The sequence below is a fragment of the Fukomys damarensis genome, unplaced genomic scaffold (genome assembly GCF_012274545.1).
Source record: "Fukomys damarensis isolate Sample0158 unplaced genomic scaffold, DMR_v1.0_HiC HiC_scaffold_5, whole genome shotgun sequence".
Taxonomy (NCBI): Eukaryota; Metazoa; Chordata; class Mammalia; order Rodentia; family Bathyergidae; genus Fukomys; species Fukomys damarensis.
In genome coordinates, this window is record NW_022900917.1 from 17,943,333 (window position 1) to 17,967,047 (window position 23,715).

Genomic DNA, 23,715 nt, shown 5'->3' on the forward strand with positions numbered 1-23,715 from the left:
AGATTTGCAGTTTTAAAAGTATCTTCTATATTCAATCCATTAAAGGTGGTAAGCCAGGCCTTTCAAACGATTCTTTGCACACTCATAAGCTACAAGAAAAGAGCCTAAGATTGACATAGTCATCAAGAAGCCACACCAGAGTTGGCCACTACTAACTTCAGGTTGTCTATGATCACTAGTTATTTTCCTTAAGTAAATGCAACCATAAAATATTTTTCCACTTAAAAATAAAGAAACAGACACATCACATGAAAGTATTAGGCATCCTCTGAGAAGGAGAAAGGTCAAACTCACTGAGCTGCTTTTTGAGCAGGAGCATCACAGCTCTATAGCTTGTAAGAGGAGCACCTGCAAACTTTGCAAGACAAGAGCCCTACTGAACTCATACAGGAGCTTGAGCAATAGGAGTTGTTTCATTCCCTACTGGTGCCCCTGAGATTCCATAAATTTTTCATAGCTCTGCCACTGTCACCCATTAAGGCTCAACTTTTCAGGCACCTATCAGGTGCCACCACCTGTGAAATCACTTTCCTGAGTATTGTGAGTATCCTCAACCAGTTTAAAGTTTACACCTTTCGCATTTCCACAGCTTTAGCATTTGTAATATTCTTCACAGTTATTTAGTTATTATTCCTAATATTTCCATTGGTAGGAAAGAAACTTGAGGAAAGATCTGGTTTTAATTCACACACTGAATTTAAAATAATAAAAGTAGATTGATTATAAACATTCTGAATTGCCTTTCCAAGCCATCTCTCATAATGTAATAGAAATAATGTAATAGGAAGTTAGTACTGAGACAGGGATAATATGTGTTCTATCTATCTAATGATCTCTAATGTTCCATGCGTGCAAACCCCACTCCACCACTTTTAGGCTGTATGAATTGGCCAAGGCACTTGCCTCTCTCAGCTTCAGTTTTCTCACCCATTAAGTGAAATTAGTAATAAGATGAAAATGGAAAACATTTAGCAATTACTAGTACACAGGACTCAATATGTGTAGTTATCATCATCATCAACATTATCATCATCATTATCATTTTCACCATCATTTCACTGGAAAATTTAGATTTTTGTTATTTTAAAAGAAATAAAATAGTCCAATTCTTTTAGAGTTGAGAAAGGTAATATAATGGAAAGAAGTAAGATTCAGAAATTGGTGGTAAGTAAAAAAAAGTAATCAGTAACAATGGAGTACCATTAAAGAGGTTACAGGCTTGATATGAAGACCTAGAAGAAAAGTAGAGAGAGATAGTAAGAAAAACAGCAGCAATGATCGTTAAGGAGCTATTGGCAGAGCCAGGGGGACCAGAAAGAATGTTCAAAACAGAAGGAGCACAGTATAAAATGGGGAACTATGAAATACTTCAGTGTCTTTAAGAAGCATCCAGTCATATTCTATGGCAAGAACGTACACCACATGGGGCTGGGGATTTATCTCAGTGGCGCCACGCCTGCCTCCCAAGTGCAAGGTCCTGAGTTTGATCCCTGGTATCACAAAAAAAAAAAAAAAAAAAAGAAAGAAAGAATGTACACCACATGGAAAATTGGTAAGTGAGCAGGCAGGGGAGGTTGGCAGATGATAGGCCATGAAGGACTTTGTATGCCAAACTCAGGAGTTTGACTCACAAGCTATGGGAAACCACATTTTAGGGGTTACCTAGAAGCAGCACAGTAACCAAAAATTTTGAGGCAAAATTTAAGGCAACAGCACAGTGACAAGCGGAGAGGCTACCTTTAGAAGGTAGAATTGGTATATCTGAGAATTAGTTGAATGGCGAAGGGCATATGAGGTAGAGGGGTCCAAGCTATGCAAAGCTTTCAGGTTTGAGTGAGCACAGCAATACATTTTTATTTCCAGAGATGGGCTGGAATAAGGGAGTGTGATTGTGCTATGTCAACTAGATTGGTTTAATAAACACATGGCAGATCAGTAGAACACTTCTGGTACATGATGGGTCATGACCTTGGGTATTGTATATGGTCTCTGGTCCCCTCTTCTGATATTCTTCCCCTGCTCTGCTTTCTGGCCAACATAAACTAAGCATCTTTCCTCCCCCACACCCTTCTGCCATGATGTTTCCACCTTGGAGTCAAACAGCCATGGACTGAAGCCCCTGAACTCCTGAGCCAAGTTAAACTTTTCCTCTTTTTTTTTTAAGTTGTGGATATCAGGTACTGTGTCTCAGCAATGGGAAAATCAAGTAATAACAGTGAGATGAAAGTTCAACTTTGGACATGCTGAGCTCAAGTACCATCCCAGCGGTAATATCAGCTGAATGAGTGATACACCTGGAGATAGAGATTTGAGGATCTATTGAGTTATCTTCCAGGAACAGTGATCAGCATAAGTAGAATTCAAGGATGATACCCTAATAACACTTAATGCTTAAAATAAAGAGAGGAATCTAAAAAGCAATAGGGAAGATGGAGGTGAGAATCTGGTAAGAGGAGTAAGCATACAGACTAAAGAAGTACAGGAGCTCCTTTACTTTTGATGGGTTATGTCTCAACATACCTGTGATAAATTCAAAATGCATTTAACACACCTCATTAACTAACATCACAGCTGGGCAATGCTCTATACTACACACCACCAATTGTTTTTCCTTGTGATCTTGTGGAGGGCTGGGAGCTGCAGCAATATAGTGACTATGTTTTCCTAGCCTAGGGAAAGAACAAAATTCAGAATTTGAACTTCAGTCTGAATGCGTATCACTTTCACACCATCACATATTTAAAAACAATTGTCAGTTGAACCATTTTAAATTAAGAACTGTCTAAAATGAGTTGCAAGACTTAAGAGACAGTCAACTGTCAATGCTTCAGAGTAATCCAGTAGGGAAAGGACCACAAAGGGCTCATTTGATTTGCTTACAAGGAGAATCTTTGAGTCTGCATAAGATCTTTGAGAGCCAAGAGTCTTGTCAGGTGCTTGAGGTGGAATTCAGATTGTGGTGAGAGAAAGAATGAGTGAGAGGAAGAAAAGCTTAAAGCTTAGCTGCACCAAAGACAAAGCTAGATCATGGAGTCAAGTGAAGCATGTGTGTGTGTATGTGTGTGTGTGTGTGTGTGTGTGTGTGTGTGTGTGTGTGTGTGTGTGTGTGTGTGTGTGTGTGTGTGTGTGTGTGTGTGTGTGTGTAACAGTGGTTTATATTCTGAAGGAAAACTTTAGTGAAGACACAGGGTACGGTAAATGCCGGTGTGAGGTGCTTGAGTGGATGGACCTAGAACACTGCCCTGGATAAGGACACAGGCCCTATTTTATCTGAAAGGGAGAGTGGGAACGGAGGGGGAACTGTCCTTTGCTGACCAGGAGAAAAGTGGTGGGTAGGAGATGACAGCAGTGGTGACAGTTTGGGTAAGGGGTTTGTTGAAAAGCCACAGCAGAACTGTGAGGCGTCAAGGAAGGTTGTGGTAAGACTGGAGGCCATAACTTCACAGCGGTGCCACATCAGTGAGGGTACGTGACTTTCCTGAGCAGCCCTCAGCTGTCTGATATGGATGGGATAGCAAAGGCAGGTGAGCAAATCAGTCCAAGATGTGGGGCCTCTGGAAGAAAAGCCCATGTCATGAAGCATTTAGTGATTTCCTCAGACTGAGATTTTATTACCGGTCTGAACAATTTGCAAACCTGCAAATCATCTGAGATTTTCCCAAAGCTGTGCTGAATATTAATTCATCTAGATAGACAGTGTAACCTGCAAGGGAATTGGAGCCTTTAAACTCAATTCTCTCTTGACACTTGAGAAATGAGTGGAGAATTATGTGTCCAATTCTTAGTCCTTGGAGAGTGGAGCACAAAGTGTTTTATAAGAGTTATCAGAGAAGAACTTTTTCTCAGAATGCTCATCCTCAAAAGAGGAAAAGGAAAACAAAAAAGCAAGGGGGCTTTCATACTCTTAACAGGGGAAGGGGCACGGCAAGGGCATTCCCTACCTTGGTGACCTAAGACTGTAGGGGACACCTACAATGAGCACTAATTCAGGGGACTTAGGGTACCACAAAACAGACTCTAGAATCACTGTTACAACCACAATGACGCAGACTGTAGCTAATGGCTATGGTAAAAACCTTAGATTTAAAGTAGAAGGAAAAGCAATGACTGACAAATGGTTTTACACAAAGATTGGAGACCCTGATTGGTGCTTCAACCTCTCAGTAGGCCTAGGGGTTGCAAAGAGTACAGAAAGGAAGGGATCATTATCCTTTCTGGTTCTTTAACATCCAAAGTTACCTATGTTATAACTGGGTTCTTCTTGAGGAGGGCGCCTTCTCTACTGGCTGGCTCTGCAAATGTACCTTTTGGAAAAAGGAATGTATCTCCTCAAACCACTCCATACTCACAGGAAAAAGAACATTTCATAGTCTTTAAGCCTTATGATTCTGAGGAAAAACACTGCTGATGGAAGATTTCTGACAGATTTCACAGGTAGTGGGTGTTAAACCTACATGTTGAACACAGTTTTGTACTGGAGTTTTCATCCCACATATTTTATCCTTATGAAGCAAGAAAATCCTTCTGGAACATTAGGTGCTTGTTACCATAATTTCAGCAGCCTATAATTTCAGTACTATGTGTCAAACAGGAGCAATAGATACATGCATACACCCATGCACATAAACATAAACAAATAATTAAATGGCAGCAATCATGTTCTTTGTTGGTTATCGGTGCTAAAGTTATTCAGGATAATTGCAGCCTCTCTAGGGGTAGTAAGAATTCAGATGAGCCTGATCTTTTTTTCTCAAGTATTTGTCAAATTCTCTCTCTTTCTCCTCTATTTCTCTTTCTCTCTTTCTCGTAGGCTTACACAACAATATAACAATTTAATTCCTTTCCAACTTTTATTTCCCTACTGATCCACAGTTTCACGATAGAAGAATATCTTCACTCTCATTGTTCCCAAATCCCAAGGCTCCCAATGCATAAGTTCCTCAATGCTAGGGACGTGCATCTCGAGATCAGGTTAACTGATTGAAAATGAATAATGGAAAAGCTGGAGGTTGATTTAAAAAATAGTACCTATGAGAAGACACTAAAGTGTTCACCATAAAAATTGTACTGCCCTAAAACTGATTTTATACTTCAATGACATTTGTTCTGGAAAGAAGAAAGAAGAAGGCAGTCTCTGACACCTGGGAACTAGCCTGACATTTACCAGCGAACGTCTGTCTTAAATCCTGCCGGACACCTAACATATCTCAGGGAACACCAGCACCAGACAAGGTTACTCTGTGATCAGGACAAAGCGAGTCAAAACAAGTTGCTTTATAATTTTGTTGAAGCCCAGAAAAAACAAATCCAGTGTGCAAACCACAAAATGCCAAACATGCCTGTTCTGAACAATTGCTTACGTACTGATGATAACTTTAGTCTCCATCCACCTTGCCTTTTCTTTAGATGCAATTTATTAAAATACTCAGGCATGGGATCATCCCCATTCCTGACAGCACCTACTTGAGAGCAAACCTCCACTTCTTACCCAAACCTTCCTCTAACCAAATCCTCATGTCCTTTCTAACACCTTTCTACTGAGATGCCTGTGACTCCCAACGCATGTGTTCTCCTTCCCTGCAGTGAGTAACCATGGACACATTTAGTGAAAGGGCATGGACTTTTTGCCACTCTGATCTAACCTGCAGGTGCAGCAAAGTATTCGGAGAGGATGAGGTGGGTAAAACAATGAGTCAAGTGTCTGTAACGAGGGTGGGCAAGGATACTCCCTTGCACGAGTTCTCATTCTAAAGAACCACTCGAGAGCTTTCCCCTACTCAGCTCCCTCTGCTCTCATATGAGGTCTTGCACATAGGCACCCACACACTGAGTCATCATTTCTGGGGAGGATTTTATGGTTGGACCTCACTTTTTATCCCACACAATATCCCAGACTAGTTCAGCAGCTGGTTGTTATTCTCAGCAAGGCAAATATGGTTGACCTCCTAGCTTGGGGAGTGTGGGAAATGTAAGCTTTCCAAGGCCGCCCTTTAGAGGGTGGTTGAAAAACACCCCATTTAATCTGGCAGCTCTGAATCTTTATCGAAATGAAATGAGACAGGCTGAAGGTAAGGCAGAAAGTTATGGGGAGAGCCTCTGAGGAAGTGGTTTTACCAACCATCATCTAAAACGGATGGAGATTATTATACAACATAAAGAAAACATTGGGTGTTCTATTGATATTTGGTTTCTGGAAATCTGTTACTTATATAACTATACCTCCATGCAGAAATTAGCTTATTTTTATAATGTGCCTCAACATTTGTCAGAGCATTGGCATTCTGTGGGTAGGAGGCAAAGATGATTATCTCCACTCACACACTACAGAAGTAAGCCATGCTAACAAGTTGCACAACACTGCTGGGGCATCAGCAACAGGGCCTGGAACTTCCCCAGCTCTTCCTACTCAGAAGCGTGCTCAGCAGCCAGCAAACTGCTGTTCTTCTTAAGCAGCCTCACTGTTATCCTTTTGGTCCTGAATCTGGTAACATTAATAAACCTGGGAAAACACCGCCTTGATCATGAAATTCTTAGGTTTACAGTAGGTAATTTCTGCATGAAGAGCTAAATAAGGACTTAGCACCCATCCTGTTCCTCAAAGGATGGCTTCCTGATGCTCTGCATCTTAATAATCATGAAAATAGAGGAAATGAAGTTTCTGAGTCCTGCTCTGTCCTTGCCAAATTGGTATATGGGGCATCGGGCACACAGAAATCTGCATGTGTAACAAGGTTTACAGAAAAGTCTTAACTGCTTTGTTTGAATACTTCTGGTCCAGAGTTAGATGTTTTAAAAATTTCACTCAAAGTAAAAGGAAGGATCAACATTTCCGATCCATCCTAGATTGGGTTCAATACACATAAGGGGTGGAGTTGGTGCCAAGTATTTAAATTAGGAGTCAACAAACAAAATTTCAGAAGAGACCTTAGTTTTCATTGATTACAAACTAAACAGACGTGAAGCAGAAAGATCCAGAGGTTTTTCAGGTTCTCTAGCCACAAAGATGCTGATTTTATGAGACAGACCCATATACAAACATCAGATGATAGGCATCAGCAGACTTTTTCATGTGAGCAGAATCTGGAGCCCTGGGTCTATTCTTGACGGAAGAGCAGACTGTAGACTATAAACTGGATCATGAGAGCTGCTTCTAGGCTGTGCTTTTAGGAACGATGTGAAGACACAGGAAGAGTACACGGAAGCTATACAATTTTCTTAATAGCAATGGCAGCCTAGGCATTTCAGGAGTGGTAATTTTATAATTTTGGGGTTTTTTTTTAATAGGCTACCTATAGAAGTTATTTCTAGCACAGCTCAGACTTCCTATTTTATAGCTAAGTTACAGGCAGTCTATTTCTTTTCTTTCTGAATATGCGGCAGGTTCTTGATTGAATTGTTCTTTTAAACTATCTGGGGCTAAAATTAATCATATAATGCTGATAAAAATAACATTATAAGCAATTCCATTATCTTAATGTGGCATCTTTTTTTTAAGGCCAGGCCACAGGTTCTGAATGCAAAAAAGACTCCTACAAATCCATGAAGGCCACGTACAGGAGTGAGGGTCCTGTGTTACAGAGCTTCTGAGACCCTCAGCAGGCAGCCACTCTGGCACTTACAGCTCAATTACTCTCATTTTCACTGTTGAAATGGCTAAGTTTTAGTTCTTCAACAATTGTATAATGTTTGAAAACTCATAGTGAAATCATACATGCTGGCTTTTAAAAAGTCATTGTATATAGTCTAGAATGAGGCAAGCAATTTGTGTAAAATTCCTTTTCAGGAAAGCCTCATTTGGAACTTGAATGTCATACATGGAAGCAACCAACAAGCGTTAACTGAGGAAATGACCCTTTCACAAAGGGTCATTTTGAGCACAGACGTTTAAAATCTGCTGCACATACTGAAATTGGTCAAAGGAGTACTTTGTCTTTCAAAATCATATTAAGAAAAAGGGCTAACAAATAGCTCATTCTTTCTCATTTCTCTGTGTATTTAACTTTGTTATACAATATTTTTGATAACTGGAAGTTAAATACGGTTTGAAAACAAACGAAAAAAATCATTTCTAGTATCTTACAAACTGTGCTTGTGTATCACCAGAAGAGATTAACTGAAAATATCCTAATTTGATCAAGTGCTCTAAATGTATAACTTCTCTTTAAATCAGATACTGTAAACAGGCATCTTAAACCAAGCACACACTAGGAATATAAAATGTTTCATGTTAGTAATAACCTTCTGTGTTTTTTAGTGAGATATTTTCAAATTAATCTTTCAACACTCATATTGAAAAAAATCCCAGTTCTTGTCAGTTCTCAGATTTAATGACAGCCTTTTGCAGTTGTGATGTGGAGGATTAGAACAAGGTAATGAATGCACAAACCTGGCTAATTTCGCTTACCTTCAGTCCACAAAATTAATGCAGCTGGATTCCTAATGGAAAAGCTTTTTAAATTTAAAATTCTTTTTTGGATTTTCTAACCTACTATTCAAAAGGTAACACTGATTTCCATTGTAACAAAGGTTAAAATAAAGAGAAGAGCCCACCACTCTGGGTAGCAGTGACAGACCAAGGGGGTCCTCCTCAGGCAGGGTGGCTCCTGACCTCTCAGCAGCCACACCTGGGGAAGGTGCGCTAGGTGAGACTGCAGCCTCCCTGAGTCAGGAGCCTCAGCCGTCTTGACTCCTCTTTGGATGTCCTCCTTGCCAGGCTGTTCCTTCTCTCCAGTGTAATTTTCCAGCCATTATCACAGATATTAGACAGGGACAGACTTGGCAGGTCACCTAATTCCCCAGCCCTCTGCACAGAATGCCCCTGTTAAGTATTTATGAGGTAGTTGTTGGCAGGCGCCTGTGGAAGGCAGCTTAGGAGCTACCTTGGTCATTTTCCATGACCTGGGATGCAAACATCAAAAAGCCTTAAATCATAACCACAGGTGGAAAAAAAGATGCTATATTCTAGACATTTGACTAATTGTCAAACGAGCAGATTTATTAAAACTGCCATAGAAATTAGATTCCTTTCTGTGGGGGGATCAGTTGAAAGGACTCAGAAGGATACCTGCAGGTGACTTTCTTTCTTGTTGTCTAGAAAAATCTCAAGATGAGATCTTCCCACGTTAGAGATATAGCACACTTCAAAGTCCAAGCTGAAGGATTCTGAATTTTTGTACCATAAATTTAATTAATATGAGACAGTACAGCACATTTTCAATCAACATCAGGCAACATGCTTAGCATTCCTTGGGGACAATGTGAGTTCTGAGAAATTTTACGATGGATGCAAAGCAGGAACTAGAAAGAAGAGCCAGCATTCTCTGATGTATAGGATAACTTAGACACAAACCCAGATAAGTCATCCCCCGTGGAACTCTGTGGGTGTGGCTGAGTGTGTGTCTCCCGTGAACCAGGCGGCACTGACTGCAAAGCCTGCATGTTTCAGCTGTCACTCTGCTGTTTTCAACATAATCCCAGGGTTTGTAAAGACAGCAGGGAAGGAAAACAGGCTTCACCACCAACCAGTGGGGTTTCAGATCTGTCCTGCAATTCATGCTACTTAGGTAACTGCAGCTAGCCAGGCACAGCCTCCATCCGTCTCCTCACCTAGAGAACAGAAACAGCCATACCTACTTGTATGGACATTAGCAGGAGCCCATCAAATCTGGTATGCAATGGATGTGGCGCACGGTAGGTCTTAAACGCTGCCACTTCTCTTCTGAGTCTATAGCTCATTTAAATGCGAATTTCTAAAAGATTACTTAGGCATGTAGCAAAAATGTTATTATAGGTAAATTTGCTTGGCCCTAAATGCAATCAAATTTTCAAAATATTTCTAACTCACTGAACAGCAGAGCAGGCTTTTTAAGTGCCAAGCAATTAAAATTGCTTCTTTCACATACCCTTGAGTTTAATAGCAAGCCAATGCAGGATGTCATGCTGGAAGAGATATACTCAGGCATCCTGTTTTCCCAATTTGAAAGACGTGGTGGCCTCGTGTTTAGCAGCTTCCTGTCTTCCGTAGAATTCTCAAAGTCCCTAAAGATGCTCCTTTTCAATAAACGCTAAGGAACTTTTAAGTGGCTTTCTCTCTTCTCCAATATGGTGGTAATTCATTTAGATGTTAAAGATAATTCAGCATCATAATACATTTAATATTTAAAGATTAAGAAACACCATTAACCACCACTGTTCGACCTCTGCCTCAACTTCTTTTTCTCATATCTCTTTCAGCCATTAATGAACTCCTTCAGATAGCTCTTCCTCTAGAATTCATTTAATTATTGATAATACTAATAAAAGAGCCCCTCACAAGATCCAAAAGCAGATCTCTTTTACATGAAAAACACTAATGCCCTTGTGGTCATGCATAATCAACATTTAGATAAAACAAGAAAAATGGTCAATTTTCTGAAAATTGTCAAGTATCTCAGGCTTTACAATTAGAGAAACAAAATGTCTGGATAGACGGCTTTCAGCCTTAGCTCCATTTTTCTAGTTAATAGGTACTTCCCGAGTTATATGGTTTATGGAATGAAAAATGCTATATGCTTCCTGATTAGGGAAAGACCCCAAAGAAAGACCATAGCGCTGAGGGTCTTCATGAGATAATCACGTATTATATCATGTTAGGAAACTGAGTCTGAATCTTGACGGTAGAACATGAAGATATAAAATCAAAACTCAACTGTATTTAAAAAATTGAAAAAACTCAAGAAGCCAATAAATATGCTACTAGTAAAAACTAAATAAAAATAAAAGCAGCAACTCACAGAAAGGTCTGGGTGGGTCGAAAAAAATTTGTGTACATTTTCTTCACGGTTCCTCTTTGGTTTTAGACACACACACAGACACATATGCACACAGAACCAAGTAAAACAGTATAGGAAAACAAAAGGAATGATGAGCTCCTTTACAGGGCACCTGAAGACATTCTCAGGCAAAATTAAACCTTTGAGTTGCAGCGCAGTTAAAGGCACAAACTTGGTAAGCGACCCTGAGGGCCTGTGAAGCCAGGCAGAGGGGCACACACGCCACGATACGCACGCTGTTCATGTGCCTTTGTAATCATCACCAGATGTGGCGGGCCAAAGGACAGGAAACACCGCTGCCGCTTAACACAAGGCTTTCTGGTGACTGACAAGTTTGGAGCCTCAGGAAAATGAAGGTTTGATGAATCAGACATCTTGCTTAATTGTGTTAAGTTGTTTAGTTCAAATTTTCATAAATAGATTAAACAGTTGAGAAATATGAAACCTTTTCATGATTCACCGAAGAAAAAATAAGAGAGGGATAGGATGAAAATGAAAGAGAAGCAAAATGTTACATTGCCATGGCATACATAAAATGCATAAATCACATTTTTACATGGTTATACCAGCAAAAAGGCAAAATAAAATTGGTTCCAAGACATATGTTTTAAAAGAATTAAGCAAATGGGGCCGGGGATTGAGCTCAGCGGTTTGGTGGCCTGCCTTGCTAGCGCAAGGCCCCGAGTTCAATCCCCACAAGATATTTTCATTAATTTCCTTCCTATATTTTAGTGTTGTCAGAATACTGATCTTACATTTTAAAATCTATAGTTGACCTTAATCCCTTAATCACGGTGTTTTTTTTTGTTGGGTTTTTTTTTTTTTTTTTTTGGTACTGGGGATTGAACTCGGGTCCTTGCGCTTGTGAGGCAGGCCACCGAAATGGTTGTTTCATTTAGGCAGTTTTGTGCTACTTCATTGTTTTCTAGTAAAAAACAGAGGGTTTTGAGAAAACTGGCTCCTGCACTGATAATTCTATTTTGCATGGAAAATAATGATCACTTCTGGAAAAATAGGAGCTTTCTGGCTATAGAGTTTTAACACTAAAAGCAGCATAGAAAGGGATCGTGGTTTACATCTAGATGTCCCCCAAAACCTCATGCGCTCATAGGTGGGGCTTTGCTTGGTGCCTGGGTATCACAGGGATGTGATACTATAGGTAAAGGGATGTTGGGAGTGAAGTCTGTTTGGAGTCGCCTGGAAGGGTCTATCTCCCCTCTCCTCCCTTAATCTCTCTCTGCTTCCCCCATGCCATTGAGTAGTGTCTCCTCTGCCATGTCCTTCTGCCATGTGCCCTGCCTCGGAGCCAGCGAATTATAGACTGAAACCTCTACAAACTGTGAGCCACAATAAACCCTTCCTCTTTCCATTTGTAGGTATGAGGTATTGTGTCTCAGCAATAAGAAAGAGGCAACTGTCCAGTTTCCAGGGCAGAGGAGATGCATATTCTATCTTTTTGGTAAATACTATCATAATATCCTTATTTTGGATGAGAATCCTTGTCACTCCACAGGACATAACTTAGAGCGAGACATTGCCAGCGAGGTTCACAGTACCATTCTGTGTCCTTGGTCGGGTGCTTTCACACATTCACTCATGTAACCCACCCCCAACTCTTGTCAACTCATAATCAATGTTGTCTGGTTGAATAGGAACTATAAGGGGGCTTCAAATTCCACAGTGGCAACCTTTGAAATAGAAGAGGTAGTAAACGTTATTAATAATTGCATTTTTTTCTTCTTTGATTCATTCTCTGAAGGGTCACACATGTGGTGATGCTTTCCTATAAGTAAGGCAGCTGAGCCAGGAGAGCTGCAGGGTCACTCCTGGTGGGCACAGTGACTCCTGCACTCTGTCTCAGAACCACAAAGGCCCAATAGTCAGGGAGTACCAATAATTCTTATGCATCTTTTGAAATGCTTCATAGAATAGTTAAGTATATGTCCAGTCATCCTCTCTCCTGAATCTAAATACTTTAAAGCATGTTCATAGTACGACTTTCCCAATATTTTAAAGTGTAAAACTGTCCCTCAGACTTGAAGGAAGTCCACCATGTAGTGTAACTGACTTTCAAATACATTCACTTATCAAATGCATTCAATTGTCACAATAGCCCTGTGAAATGTTATGGCCCTCGTTTTACAGATCAGGAAATAGAAGCTCCAGGAAGTTAAATAACTTGTAGAAAACATATTGCTAGGAAGTGGCAAAGTCTGTTCCTTTCTTATGGCATTACCCTTGCTGCCTTTACCATAGCTTTTAGGTAAAGTGGTTACGAACAGTTCAAGTGTCAAATGGTAACTAGGCTTCTTGTGATTGTTCATTCTCATTTACTCTTGGATAATGCACACAGTAGAGAAGCAGTAGAGAGCATTTCCATAAATAACTCCACTGAGTTTTCTGATGTCTGTGGGTGAGGGCAGACTGGGGTGGGTGAGGGAGTAGAGAATACCTTAGGTGTTAGTAATGCGGACTTTGGGGAGCTCAGCAGTAATTGTCCAGTTTCTCATGTGCTAGTGAATCTGAATGTCTCAAGTAAACTGGAACAGAAGGCCAAGGAATGTTTTCGTTTTCTTAAACTCATCTTAGCTAATGATTATCATGCATAGGTCATGGGAAACACAGACTAGGTATTCTAATTTGAGGGAACTTCCTTATTGTTTCTGGAACCTTGTTGCTGCCATTCCTCGTCTGACAATAGATGCTAGGACAGCACAGATTTTGTGTATTTTATATAGTTCAAATGAGGTTTCGACTGTGAAATAAAGGTGGCTATGGTATTCATCTGCACAGAATCTCTTCTGCCTATTTTAAGGGCACCTCCTTGACTATAGGAATATATAAAGCAGCCAGGCTGGGCCACTGTGATTTTCCAAACTGAGCTGGTGAATTACTTGGTTCTTCTGTGTTTAAAAGGCTGTAAAGACATGTCTTAAGCTTTCCACGGTCATAGGTGCAGCTGGCTTAAGAAATGGAAGGGAGAGAGAGGAGGGGGAGATAACAGTGTGAATGTGTGTCATGACCGCATTCGAATGCTAGAATCTGTGAAGCCTAATCCAACATCACTTCTTTCTTGTGGCTTGATTGGATTCCCCGTTTTTACTTTAGGTTGTCTAGGTTGACCAAACTGGATTTCTCTTAATTAGAACAGAAGTTGAGGCTACTATGGAAATTTTGTTTTAACAACTAAAATAATAGCAGTGGTTCATATGAGGTTACATTCATGTCACATATTTCACTTAGATTGTCTTTTTCAGAAAAAACATGATCCCAGGAAATATTTTCACTATTTTACTTTTTGTACCGGGGATTGAACTCGGGTTCTTGCGCTTGCAAGGCAGGCCACCGAACCGCTGAGCTAAATCCCTGGTCCCCTGACTATTTTACTTTTGAAGAAATCAAGGTTCTAGGAGGTTAAATGACTTTACTAAGTTCACACAGCTAGAAAAGTAGAGGAGCAAGATTTTAAATCCATTTCTGCGTGGCTCCTTAATCCAGGCTCTTAATGTTGAGACTTTATTATACCTCAGTGGTTCTCAATTCTGTCTATGTATCAGAACCACCTCAGGGACTTCTGAAGCCAGGGTGTGCTCAGGCCCTTGAGCTTCAGGTTAGCACAAGTACAGGGGGGGACCATTCACTTAGAACACAGTGGAGTTGTGCTCTGGGAGGACAGAAAGCTGGTGGGTTGAACTGGTTCTCCATAGATGATGCTCCCTGGACTTGCAGAACTCTTGTGGTCCTGCAGCTGAACCAAGGAAATCTAAATCTTTGGGAGTGGGGCACCCAGCACAGATACATTTTTTTAAAGCTTTATATTGCAGCCAAGGATCTGAACCACAACTGTAATCTAAACACATAGGTTATGTGTTTGGTCTGTAGGGGTGCTGACAGAATGAAAAGTATAAACCTGGAGGGATTATGATGCTGTCACACCAAATGACTACAGTCATCAGGTATTTCAGACAAAATCTTCTGTGAGGAAGACAGAACCTGGGAACACTGACCCACCCAACAAAGGCTCTATTTTTGTACTGCATTTCATAATGTAATGCAAAGTATACTGAGTAACTTCATCTGTAATTGTGACATTTACAATAATGAACTAAATCTTTTTTTAAAAATGTGTCTAACGTTTTTTACTTAGGTTTAGACCTCCAAGACAGTTTTGAGTATTGAGGAAGCCTATGCTACATACATCTCTATATAAGATTCTGTTCTATCCCCTGACAAAAATACAATGGGAGAAAAAGTGAGAACCCTAAGGACACATTTCCTATCTGGTCCTATTATGAGCAACAAATCATTCAAGTCTCAATAGATCCATAACTAATAGGTCTTACAGAGCCCAATCATATTCGACTTATACATTATGAACTGGAAAGATAATTAAGACAGCAGATGTCATATTAGAAAAGAAAGTTTAGCTACCATTAATTACACAATCTCACACTCTCCTATAATAATGGCATAATAAGGAGATTTAATTTACTGTGTTAGAAATTTCTCATGAAGGGACTATACTAAAATACTAGGTTAAGTGGCCACTTTTGAGCTTCAATAGTGAGCAAAGGGAAGATCATAAACTATTGAAATAGTCTATTGTATATAACTGACATATAACCCATTTCCATACTAAAAAGTCCTTGATTCTTCCAAAATCTTTTATTGTGGTGTTTTTCTTATTGTTTCCATAACATAGTTATTATTAAAGTAATTAAATTGGTAAACATATTTTAGCAGAGCTCTTCAAGAAATCTGTGAAATATTCCAATACCTCAAGTTTCGTTTAACCCAAAGATTCAACCAGCAGATTATAAATAAGTATTCAGACTTTATTTCTGATATCTGAGGATTTCATTTCATCCACTGCCAATCACAGTGAAATGCTTTGTGGACCAACTATGTCACCCCAGCTGGAAAGCTTAACACGGCAAAACTTTTGTAGCAAAGCATCAAAGAAAGTTCAGTTTTTACCAAGAAATTGCCAGAAGACATGCAGTTCATTCAGTGAGATCTGTGGGGCTCAGTGGCTGAGTCCTGTCTTGAGATCTTCAAGAGAAGAATCTGAATTGGATGGAACTGGCTTAGTGGCTAAGGTTCAGTCTCACTATGTCTCATTTCTTCTCAAATATTGAAAATTTATGACCATCCGAAATCCTCAGAAGGGCGTTCAGATCCCAGTTCAGGACCCAGCAGCCTCTTTGCTTTTATCTTTGCTTTCCTGTATTAATCCAAAGATTGGCCAAAACAGACCACCTATCATTTTAAGAGCCTGCTACACTTTCTTACCTACAGAATTCTGCTCATTCCCATCTTGTGAGGTGGACAGATGCCCTCTCCAGCTAATAGAATTCTAGTCTTTTCTGAAAATCAGGTGAAACATAGCCTCTTGTGATGCCAAGCAGATAAATGCCTTCTTGCCTGAACTACTGTACTTTGTTCTCTTTGTATCTAACCCTACACTAACTCCCTTAAGGACAGGGATTTTATCCTACAGAGGGCACCGGAGTGAAACATATTGATTTTATTGTGGCTTTATTTAGTTTTCCATGATTAAGAAGTTCTTGTTATTTTTGTGATCAGTAAATGAATCATATCCACCAGTTCTTACCTGTGAGCTTCTGGAGAGAAGAGGCACCTTCCATAATTTATATATAATGTAGTTATCCATTTAGTGACGTGCTTATACAAGTAGTCAGTTACAAAATGGTCCCAGACTTACAGTGGTTCAACTTACAATTTTTCAACTTTACAGTGGGCCAAAGTGATATGCATTCAGTAGAAACCATATATTGAGTTTTGATCTTTTCCTGCCCTAGTGATATGCTATACGGTACTCTGGACAGAGAGAGACGATGAACAGGAGCAGCAGCAGAGAGCTACAGCTCCCAGTCAGCCACCTGATCACAAACAACTTATGCAGCATAGTGCTGTGTTGCTAAGCTATGATGTTCAGTAAATTAGGTACATTTACATTTTGACTCACAATACAGTATTTTAAATTTATAATGAGTTCATGGGGGATATAACCCATTGTAAGTCAAGGAATTTGTGCATCAAATAAAGAGCCAAATGAACCCAGAAGAACCCACCTTGAGACCCTAGAAGGGGCAGATAGAAAAGTAAGGCCTTTTCAGTTTACATTATTAGAAGGCATGAAAAATGGTAGAGGAAGAAACATGAGAAATGAGGACCCTTGGGAGGGCATGAAACAAAGCAGTACTGAAATACTTAATCATTTCTGACCCTTGGCTGCATCTTCAAACTCCTGTTTCACTCCCAGGCTCTCACTCTGAGCCTCCTACCTGAGTGGGGTCTGGCTAGTCCCTAGCATGAGCTGTCTAGACTCCCTTCCCAAATACTGCTTTCACCAAACCTTTTCCCTGCTAAATTAGAATTCTGGCTGCTTTGCATCTTCAAGAGTTTTCCACCTGCAATTTATGGCTCTTCTTCGTCTGGCTGAGGGACACTCAACTGCCCTCTGACTACTGATCTCCAAGTTGAACTTCCCAGCAGTCATTTTCCTAACTGTTCCTCCCAGGAACATCTACCTTGTGCCTATCATTTCTGTCACCATGAATGTCCTTCTCTACCCACTCTGTCCATCTGATATTACAAACTTTTCAATATCCATCCACACTTAACTCTTGTAGTTTTTCTCTATCTTCTGTCCTGGGACTCCTGCAGCTATTCTACATGCATTATTTATTGAGAAACTGTACCAAAAACTGCCTTTTATTGTTACTCAACTTGTCTTGTGTTCATCTTCAAATCAATACATCTAATCAGTAAACTTTTATGTGTCAGGTAATAATAGGGAGAGTGCATACATAAATAAGAATAAAATGCTCTCTTGCTCCTCAATTCAGTTAAGGAGATAAAATACTAAGCACATTAACTTCAAAGTGAAAGTGTGTGCTTTAAATAAACATTCAAGGTAACACTAGAAGAGACTTCATAAGGCAGTGTATAACTAACCACCCAGTGGTATAAACAGTGCCCTCTTCACTGGGTCTCTAACAATCCTAGAAGCCTTAAGAGAGGTCTACTGTGAGGGACATAACCAATGGCCTTATCAGACCCGAAGCAAAGTTGCTGAAGGGGGAAAAGTGTAAGCAGCTTACTATGGTAGACATGTAATGGGCGACTTCTCAGGGACAGTATTGATGTGGATGTCATACATATCTAGAATAAAGCAGTCAAGGCATATTAAAGCAAGATCTCTGACTCACCTGAGTTGAAGAGGTAAGATGTAGCCACCTATAACTCTCTCTATAACCCTTATCAATGTCCAATATTTTTCCCATCCTTGATTCACTTTTTTGTTATGGTCTGTCTCCCACTCTCCCTTCCTACACAACCAGTGTAGACTCCACAAGAGCAGAGATCTGGTCAGTGTTTTCCACGCTCTGTCCTCAGAGTCTAAACAGTGCCTAGTTCATGGTAGGCATTTAACACATGTTTGCTGATTGAACAAAACTTCCTTTGTTATTTCCATGAGGGCTTGAGGGCCAACTCCCAAAGTGGAGCATGCCCTTTTTCTTCTCTTAGTGGGGTGAGACCTACTCACCATGGGGCTCTGATCTCTTCAAACACCAGTTCACAGAGTTATTTTCACTATAAGGAAGCATCTTTTAGTTAAGGACAATGGGGGATGCAGAAGGGCTGGGTTGCACTGTTCCATCTGGTGGAAACACACACATTCTGGGTCCAGTCTGAAACTTCAGCTTACTTTTCCTCGCCATTCCTACTTGTGTCCTCATTGTCTCCTTTCTTGGAACATTTTAGAGAAAAGGCCTTTTAGAATGTCAAAATGGAAAGTTTTCATTTCGTTCTGCTTAATGCCATATGAGGCTTTGGGCAGGAGTAAGCAAAATGGAAAATATATGAAATTCTGAGTGATGTGCACATTTGGCATTCAACACGGAATCATGGAAAAGATGAAAGAAGTCCACATATGATTTTTACCATTAAATGTGCGAAGAAAGAGGACAGTCCAATGAAGGATATTATTACTAAAGTAATATAATTATGGATGTGCAGTACACTTCAGCTAACAAACTTCTCTCATGATATCTGACTCTTACAAACCTAGATCTTACTTATTCAGCGTTTGACTCGTGAACATTTGTCAAGGGTCAGGAACTTTTCAGGCACAGGGAATTCTGAAAATTCATACTGGATCACAATTATAAAGGCAGGAGAGAGGTGTTCTGGGTAGCCGCATCTTATGCCCAGGAAGTGAAATCTGATCATTAAAAGCCAATCTTGGTAGTTTTACTCCTTTTGCACGACATGATTTAGCCAACTTTGTCACAACTTTGGCCAATGGGCCTGAGGAGAAACTTCTTTTGGGGTTTCTCGAAAAGAGTTTCTCCCTCTTAGAAAGGAACATTAATTACAGACATACTCTCTGCCTCTGTTGTACAATGTGTGAAAATGTATTTCTCAGAACAACTGCAGTTATTTTGGGACCATGAAGGGACAAGCCTGAAGATGTTCCAAGGATGGCAAGGTGAAGATGTGAAGAACCGAAAGCCTTGTCTCTGGTTGGATAACTAAATTACTCTGTAACCACTCACTCTGGAGTTCTTTCAAAGAGAATTTTAAACTCCCCTTACTGCCAGTCCGAGTTTAGTCTTCTGTTTCATTTTACAGACAAATGCATCCGAAATGATACATCAGTTTTCATTTTAGAAAGTTCACTGGAGGCAATGAAGCAGGTAGGTGGAAGGGGACTGGAAATGCTGGTCCGCGTATCAGGAGGAGGTTGCCATGTGAATCAGTGAGCGACAATGAAACAAGGTCTGTGGGAGGAGATGTAAGGTGAGCAGGTCTTAGAAGCCACTTGGTTGCGTGTTACAGATTACACTGAGCTTTGGGGATCGTGGTCCAGTCAACGAGATAGGGGACGGCAGGAGGAGGACACACGGAAATGCTCGGTGGAAACGATGACCTGGAGGCTGCAGATGAGATAACCAAGTCTTGCTCACTAGGCTGCATAGTCTGTATGATGTGGACCTTGTGCATGTTCTTTACTATCAATTTCTCCTTGCCATATTGCAGGCTGCCAGTAAGGATGCTTTAGAAGAAGTGAGTGAGGCTCAGAAAGAAAAAATATGCATGTATTTGTACATATAGTTAGAAATGCTGAAGCCAGAACATACACTCAGGCCTTTAATTCTCCCCAGCACAAACCAACAAATTAGAAAGAAGTTTCATCCTGGATTCTGAAGCAAAGGAAGAAACTCTTCATTGGCAGATGTGCCGTAAGAGTGGGCTCATTCTCTTAGGTTAATGAAGAGGGCATTTGATCTTTCGCATTTTGTGAAAGATTCTCTTAATATAAGATGTTCAAGAAGACACATTCAGGGACATCTGAGAACCCTGTACTGTACCTCAGGGCCAACATATAATGAACAGACTTCTCTTATTCTAATCTGGAGAATGAGGCAAAAAATGTAACATTTATACTCTGTCCACTATCTGCAGTGAATAGAGGCTAACTTAAAAATCTCTCTAAGATCACTTTTAAGTTACTGTTGTAGTGTCTTTGAAAGCCTCAGGGAATAACTGTTCACCATTTTGTGTAGTGGAATTATTATTCCTCCTCAAATATTTAAAAAGTCTTTTTTTGGCTTTTCTCAACATTCTTTATTTTTTCCACATATCTAATCCAAGGCATCCAAGTTTTGTTAAGAAAATAATTATTTTCAGGTTTTTTTTGTTTCTTGTCTCAAGTGAGAATTACAAACATTTAAATATTTTCCCAAACTGAACAAAAGGCTGTGGAGGAGGCAAACTAGTAAATGTTGTAGACTTTAAACTCAGAAAGCTCATCACTAGCCATTGGAAGCAGGAGGCACATTAATAATTAAAGAACAATGCCATCATGTGTGATTATGGCATAATCAGGGCCGGATTATGGTATAAGGACTAGAAATGGCCCAGGGATTAAGAAAACAGAGGCATCTCACGGGCTGACAAAGAATTCATAAACACAATGAGTGCAGAGTCCCTTAAAGAGCCTCTGGGCCCTGCGGGTTTGGAGGGAAGAGCAGGTGCGTGGAAGAGGTGGAAACTGGGGGAAGCTGGAGTATCATGGTTTAGATCATGGAGTTTATGCGGAAAGCATATCCAAGACACTTTTTAAAACTATGTTTTCCTCTAAGTGCTTATTTTTATGTTGAGCATTATCCTACTGAGTAAGTGAAATCTGGATTTCATCCAGAGGGTGAAGGGCTTCTTCCCTCCTCCCCCCAGAATGATCCTTTCATAAACTGATGTGCCTTCTAGAAATAAAATCATGTCGGATTTTAATTTTATCTGTACTCTTTATTAGTATTTTGCTATTCTGTGCCCATGGGACATCAAGCAAACTGGGGCCTAGGCACAGTAGGATCACCTCAGATTATTGACATTTAATAGGGTTAGAATATGGTAGGAGTTCAATAAATGCTTGTTGAATCAATGGGAGAAGTGGAAGAAAAGGAGAAAGAAAGAGATTAGATGGAATTTGGAAATGTTACTTTTTATTCACTTTTTGAAAATTAGGTAAGAAGTTACTTAAATCATAATTTAAATAGTATTTTCAATCTTATTTTTAGCTTTAAATTATTTTTTAAGAAGAGAGTATATAACTTATATATTTTTATTTTCTTTTTCAGGTAAATTATGATTTTTTTCTAAAGTTCTTAAAAATTTTTGAACAGATAATAAGAGTTAAAACATGAGCAGTTCTTTTGTTTTTTCCAGGAATAGTCCACATTTGAAATATCAAGAGCCAGCTTATGATAGTTATGGTGGGAAATCAGCAATACTTTGGTTCATTCTTATAAAACTCTAAAGGAAAGTTAAAAAGAACTCCAGGAAATATTTATACTACTCTGCATGAACTACTGAATATATATAAACTTTTCTGATCTACAGAGGTAGAGAGGGGAGTAGAATAAAGAATGTGAAAAGAAATAATTACTTATTTACAATAACGAACTCCTTTTTCCCAGAGGTAAGTTATTTTGGAGCAAGAGCAAACTGGAATTCTTTGCATAAGCAAGAGCTGAGTAATGTAAACATTTTAGATACTGCCAGCGATTTGAAAGACCATCTCAGCATTCCAGACTGCCCTGGGTTGCTGCATATTGTGGGAAAAGGGCCACCAACTTTGACACTAAAAGGGTCCATTCTCAGGGCACTCAGGCCCCTAGAGATGGGTAGGCTTGTGCAAGTCATGTATTCCCTGTGACTGTTTTTTCATCTGAAGGGATAATCATACCTACTTCACCAATAATATAGAATATATATGTGTATTTAAGATTTTTAAAAGCCTTTTATGAAGATACTATATGTTTTAAAAGCATATTTTAGGGGTTCAAGTTTATAATAATTTTTCATAACAAAAAGTAGAAAGAGGACTGGGGATTTAGCTCAGCGGTTCGGTGGCCTGCCTTGCAAGCGCAAGGACCAGAGTTCAATCCCTGGTACCAAAAAAAAAAAAAAGTAGAAAGAGCTTTCTTTTATTCCAGTAAGATGATTCAAATTGGCTCTGTTTATTATGTGTATAGTTAACCATATTTTAAAATTCTCTTAAGGCAACATTTCCATTTACAATGGTGTGCTGGAAATATAGCTCAGTGGTGTCAGTGCCTGCCTTGCAAGAGCAAGGTCCCGAGTTCGATCCCAGGGACCAGAAAAAAAAAAAATTTTACAATGGCGTTTTCCCTAAGACACTTTACAGAAATGTCATGGACAAGCACAACTGAAGTATAGAGAAGTGAGTTTGCCCTGTAAGGTGTACAGAATCATTTATTTGAAATTTAAATTATTCCTGAGCCTTAAACTTTTCAATAAGAATTTTTTTTTTTTTTTTTTTTTTGGTACTGGGGATTGAACTTGGGACCTTGGGCTTACAAGGCAGGTGGCAGCACTGCTGAGCTAAATCCCCAGCCCTGAAAAAGAAATTCTTAAAATTTGAGAACCCCTAAGTAAGCCCTGGGTTGTAGCTACGAGGGAAGAAATGGTAGATCAGGCTGAATTAGAACGCAGACCTACGGGGGCAAAAAAATCTCCTAACTGCCTTGACCTGGTATTTTTTGAATTTTTATGAATTTTTCTACTTTACATGCAGAAAAAAGAAAAGCTTGTGTGGGATGGACCGGGAAACATTGTTTTTATACCCGTGAAATGTTTTGCAGCCACAGAAGAAATCATGAAAATGGTAATGTCAAACTGTTCAAAGGCTGGGCTTCCTGTTTGTATTAACAAATACAGAACAATTTGTAGACTGGTACAATTTTTTTTATAATGGATATGATGTGTTCAAGGAACAACCTCTCATTCTAAGTACTTAATATCACCCTGTTCCATGCCCATCCTGGGCAAAATCACGACAACATCCATCTTCATTTTCTTTGAGGCTGTTCTGCCCTCTACTCCTGTTACCCTCCCAAATTTATTTCTGTTTCATAATTGCATTCCTGTCCCAAGGGCTTGGGGCTTCTCCTCAGGGTATGGGCAGGCCAATTGCTATGCAACCTCTTAACAGAAGTTTTTGCATTAAAGAAAAACACAATTAACAGGATGCACCCACCCTACTGGCAAAATTTTACTTACTGCAGTATTTGGGTTGGTGATGGTTTCCTAGCACGGAACTAGAATTAGAAGGCTATTAGTAGCAACAATTGCCTTCTACTGTATTTTTCACATTTTGGTTATGAAACCACAGTACTATAATCATCAAATATCTCTTTAAAAATTAACAAAATAACTTATTTCTAGACCCAATCCTATAATCATTAGATCAGAATCTCTGTGAGTAAAATGAAAGGGCATATGGTAAACAAATACAAGGTGAGTCCCATCATCCCAGTTTTGGAAATCATGAGGTAATTATGTCATAGAC

At 39.6% G+C, this 23,715-nt stretch overlaps 1 protein-coding gene across 5 annotated transcripts in view; it reads right to left on the reverse strand.

Annotated features, from left to right (window-relative positions):
- Positions 1-23,715, reverse strand: part of Cpq (carboxypeptidase Q) — a 368,009-nt gene that overhangs the window by 59,075 nt on the left and 285,219 nt on the right. Inside the window, exon 7 of one of the 5 annotated variants that reach the window (XM_010619586.3) lies at positions 18,830-19,621. The exons of 3 other annotated variants lie outside the window; for them this stretch is intronic. In XM_010619586.3, coding sequence (XP_010617888.1) covers positions 19,503-19,621 — 119 coding nt within the window. In that variant the 3' untranslated portion in view covers positions 18,830-19,502. One more of the 5 variants, XM_010619587.2, reaches the window with a different exon arrangement.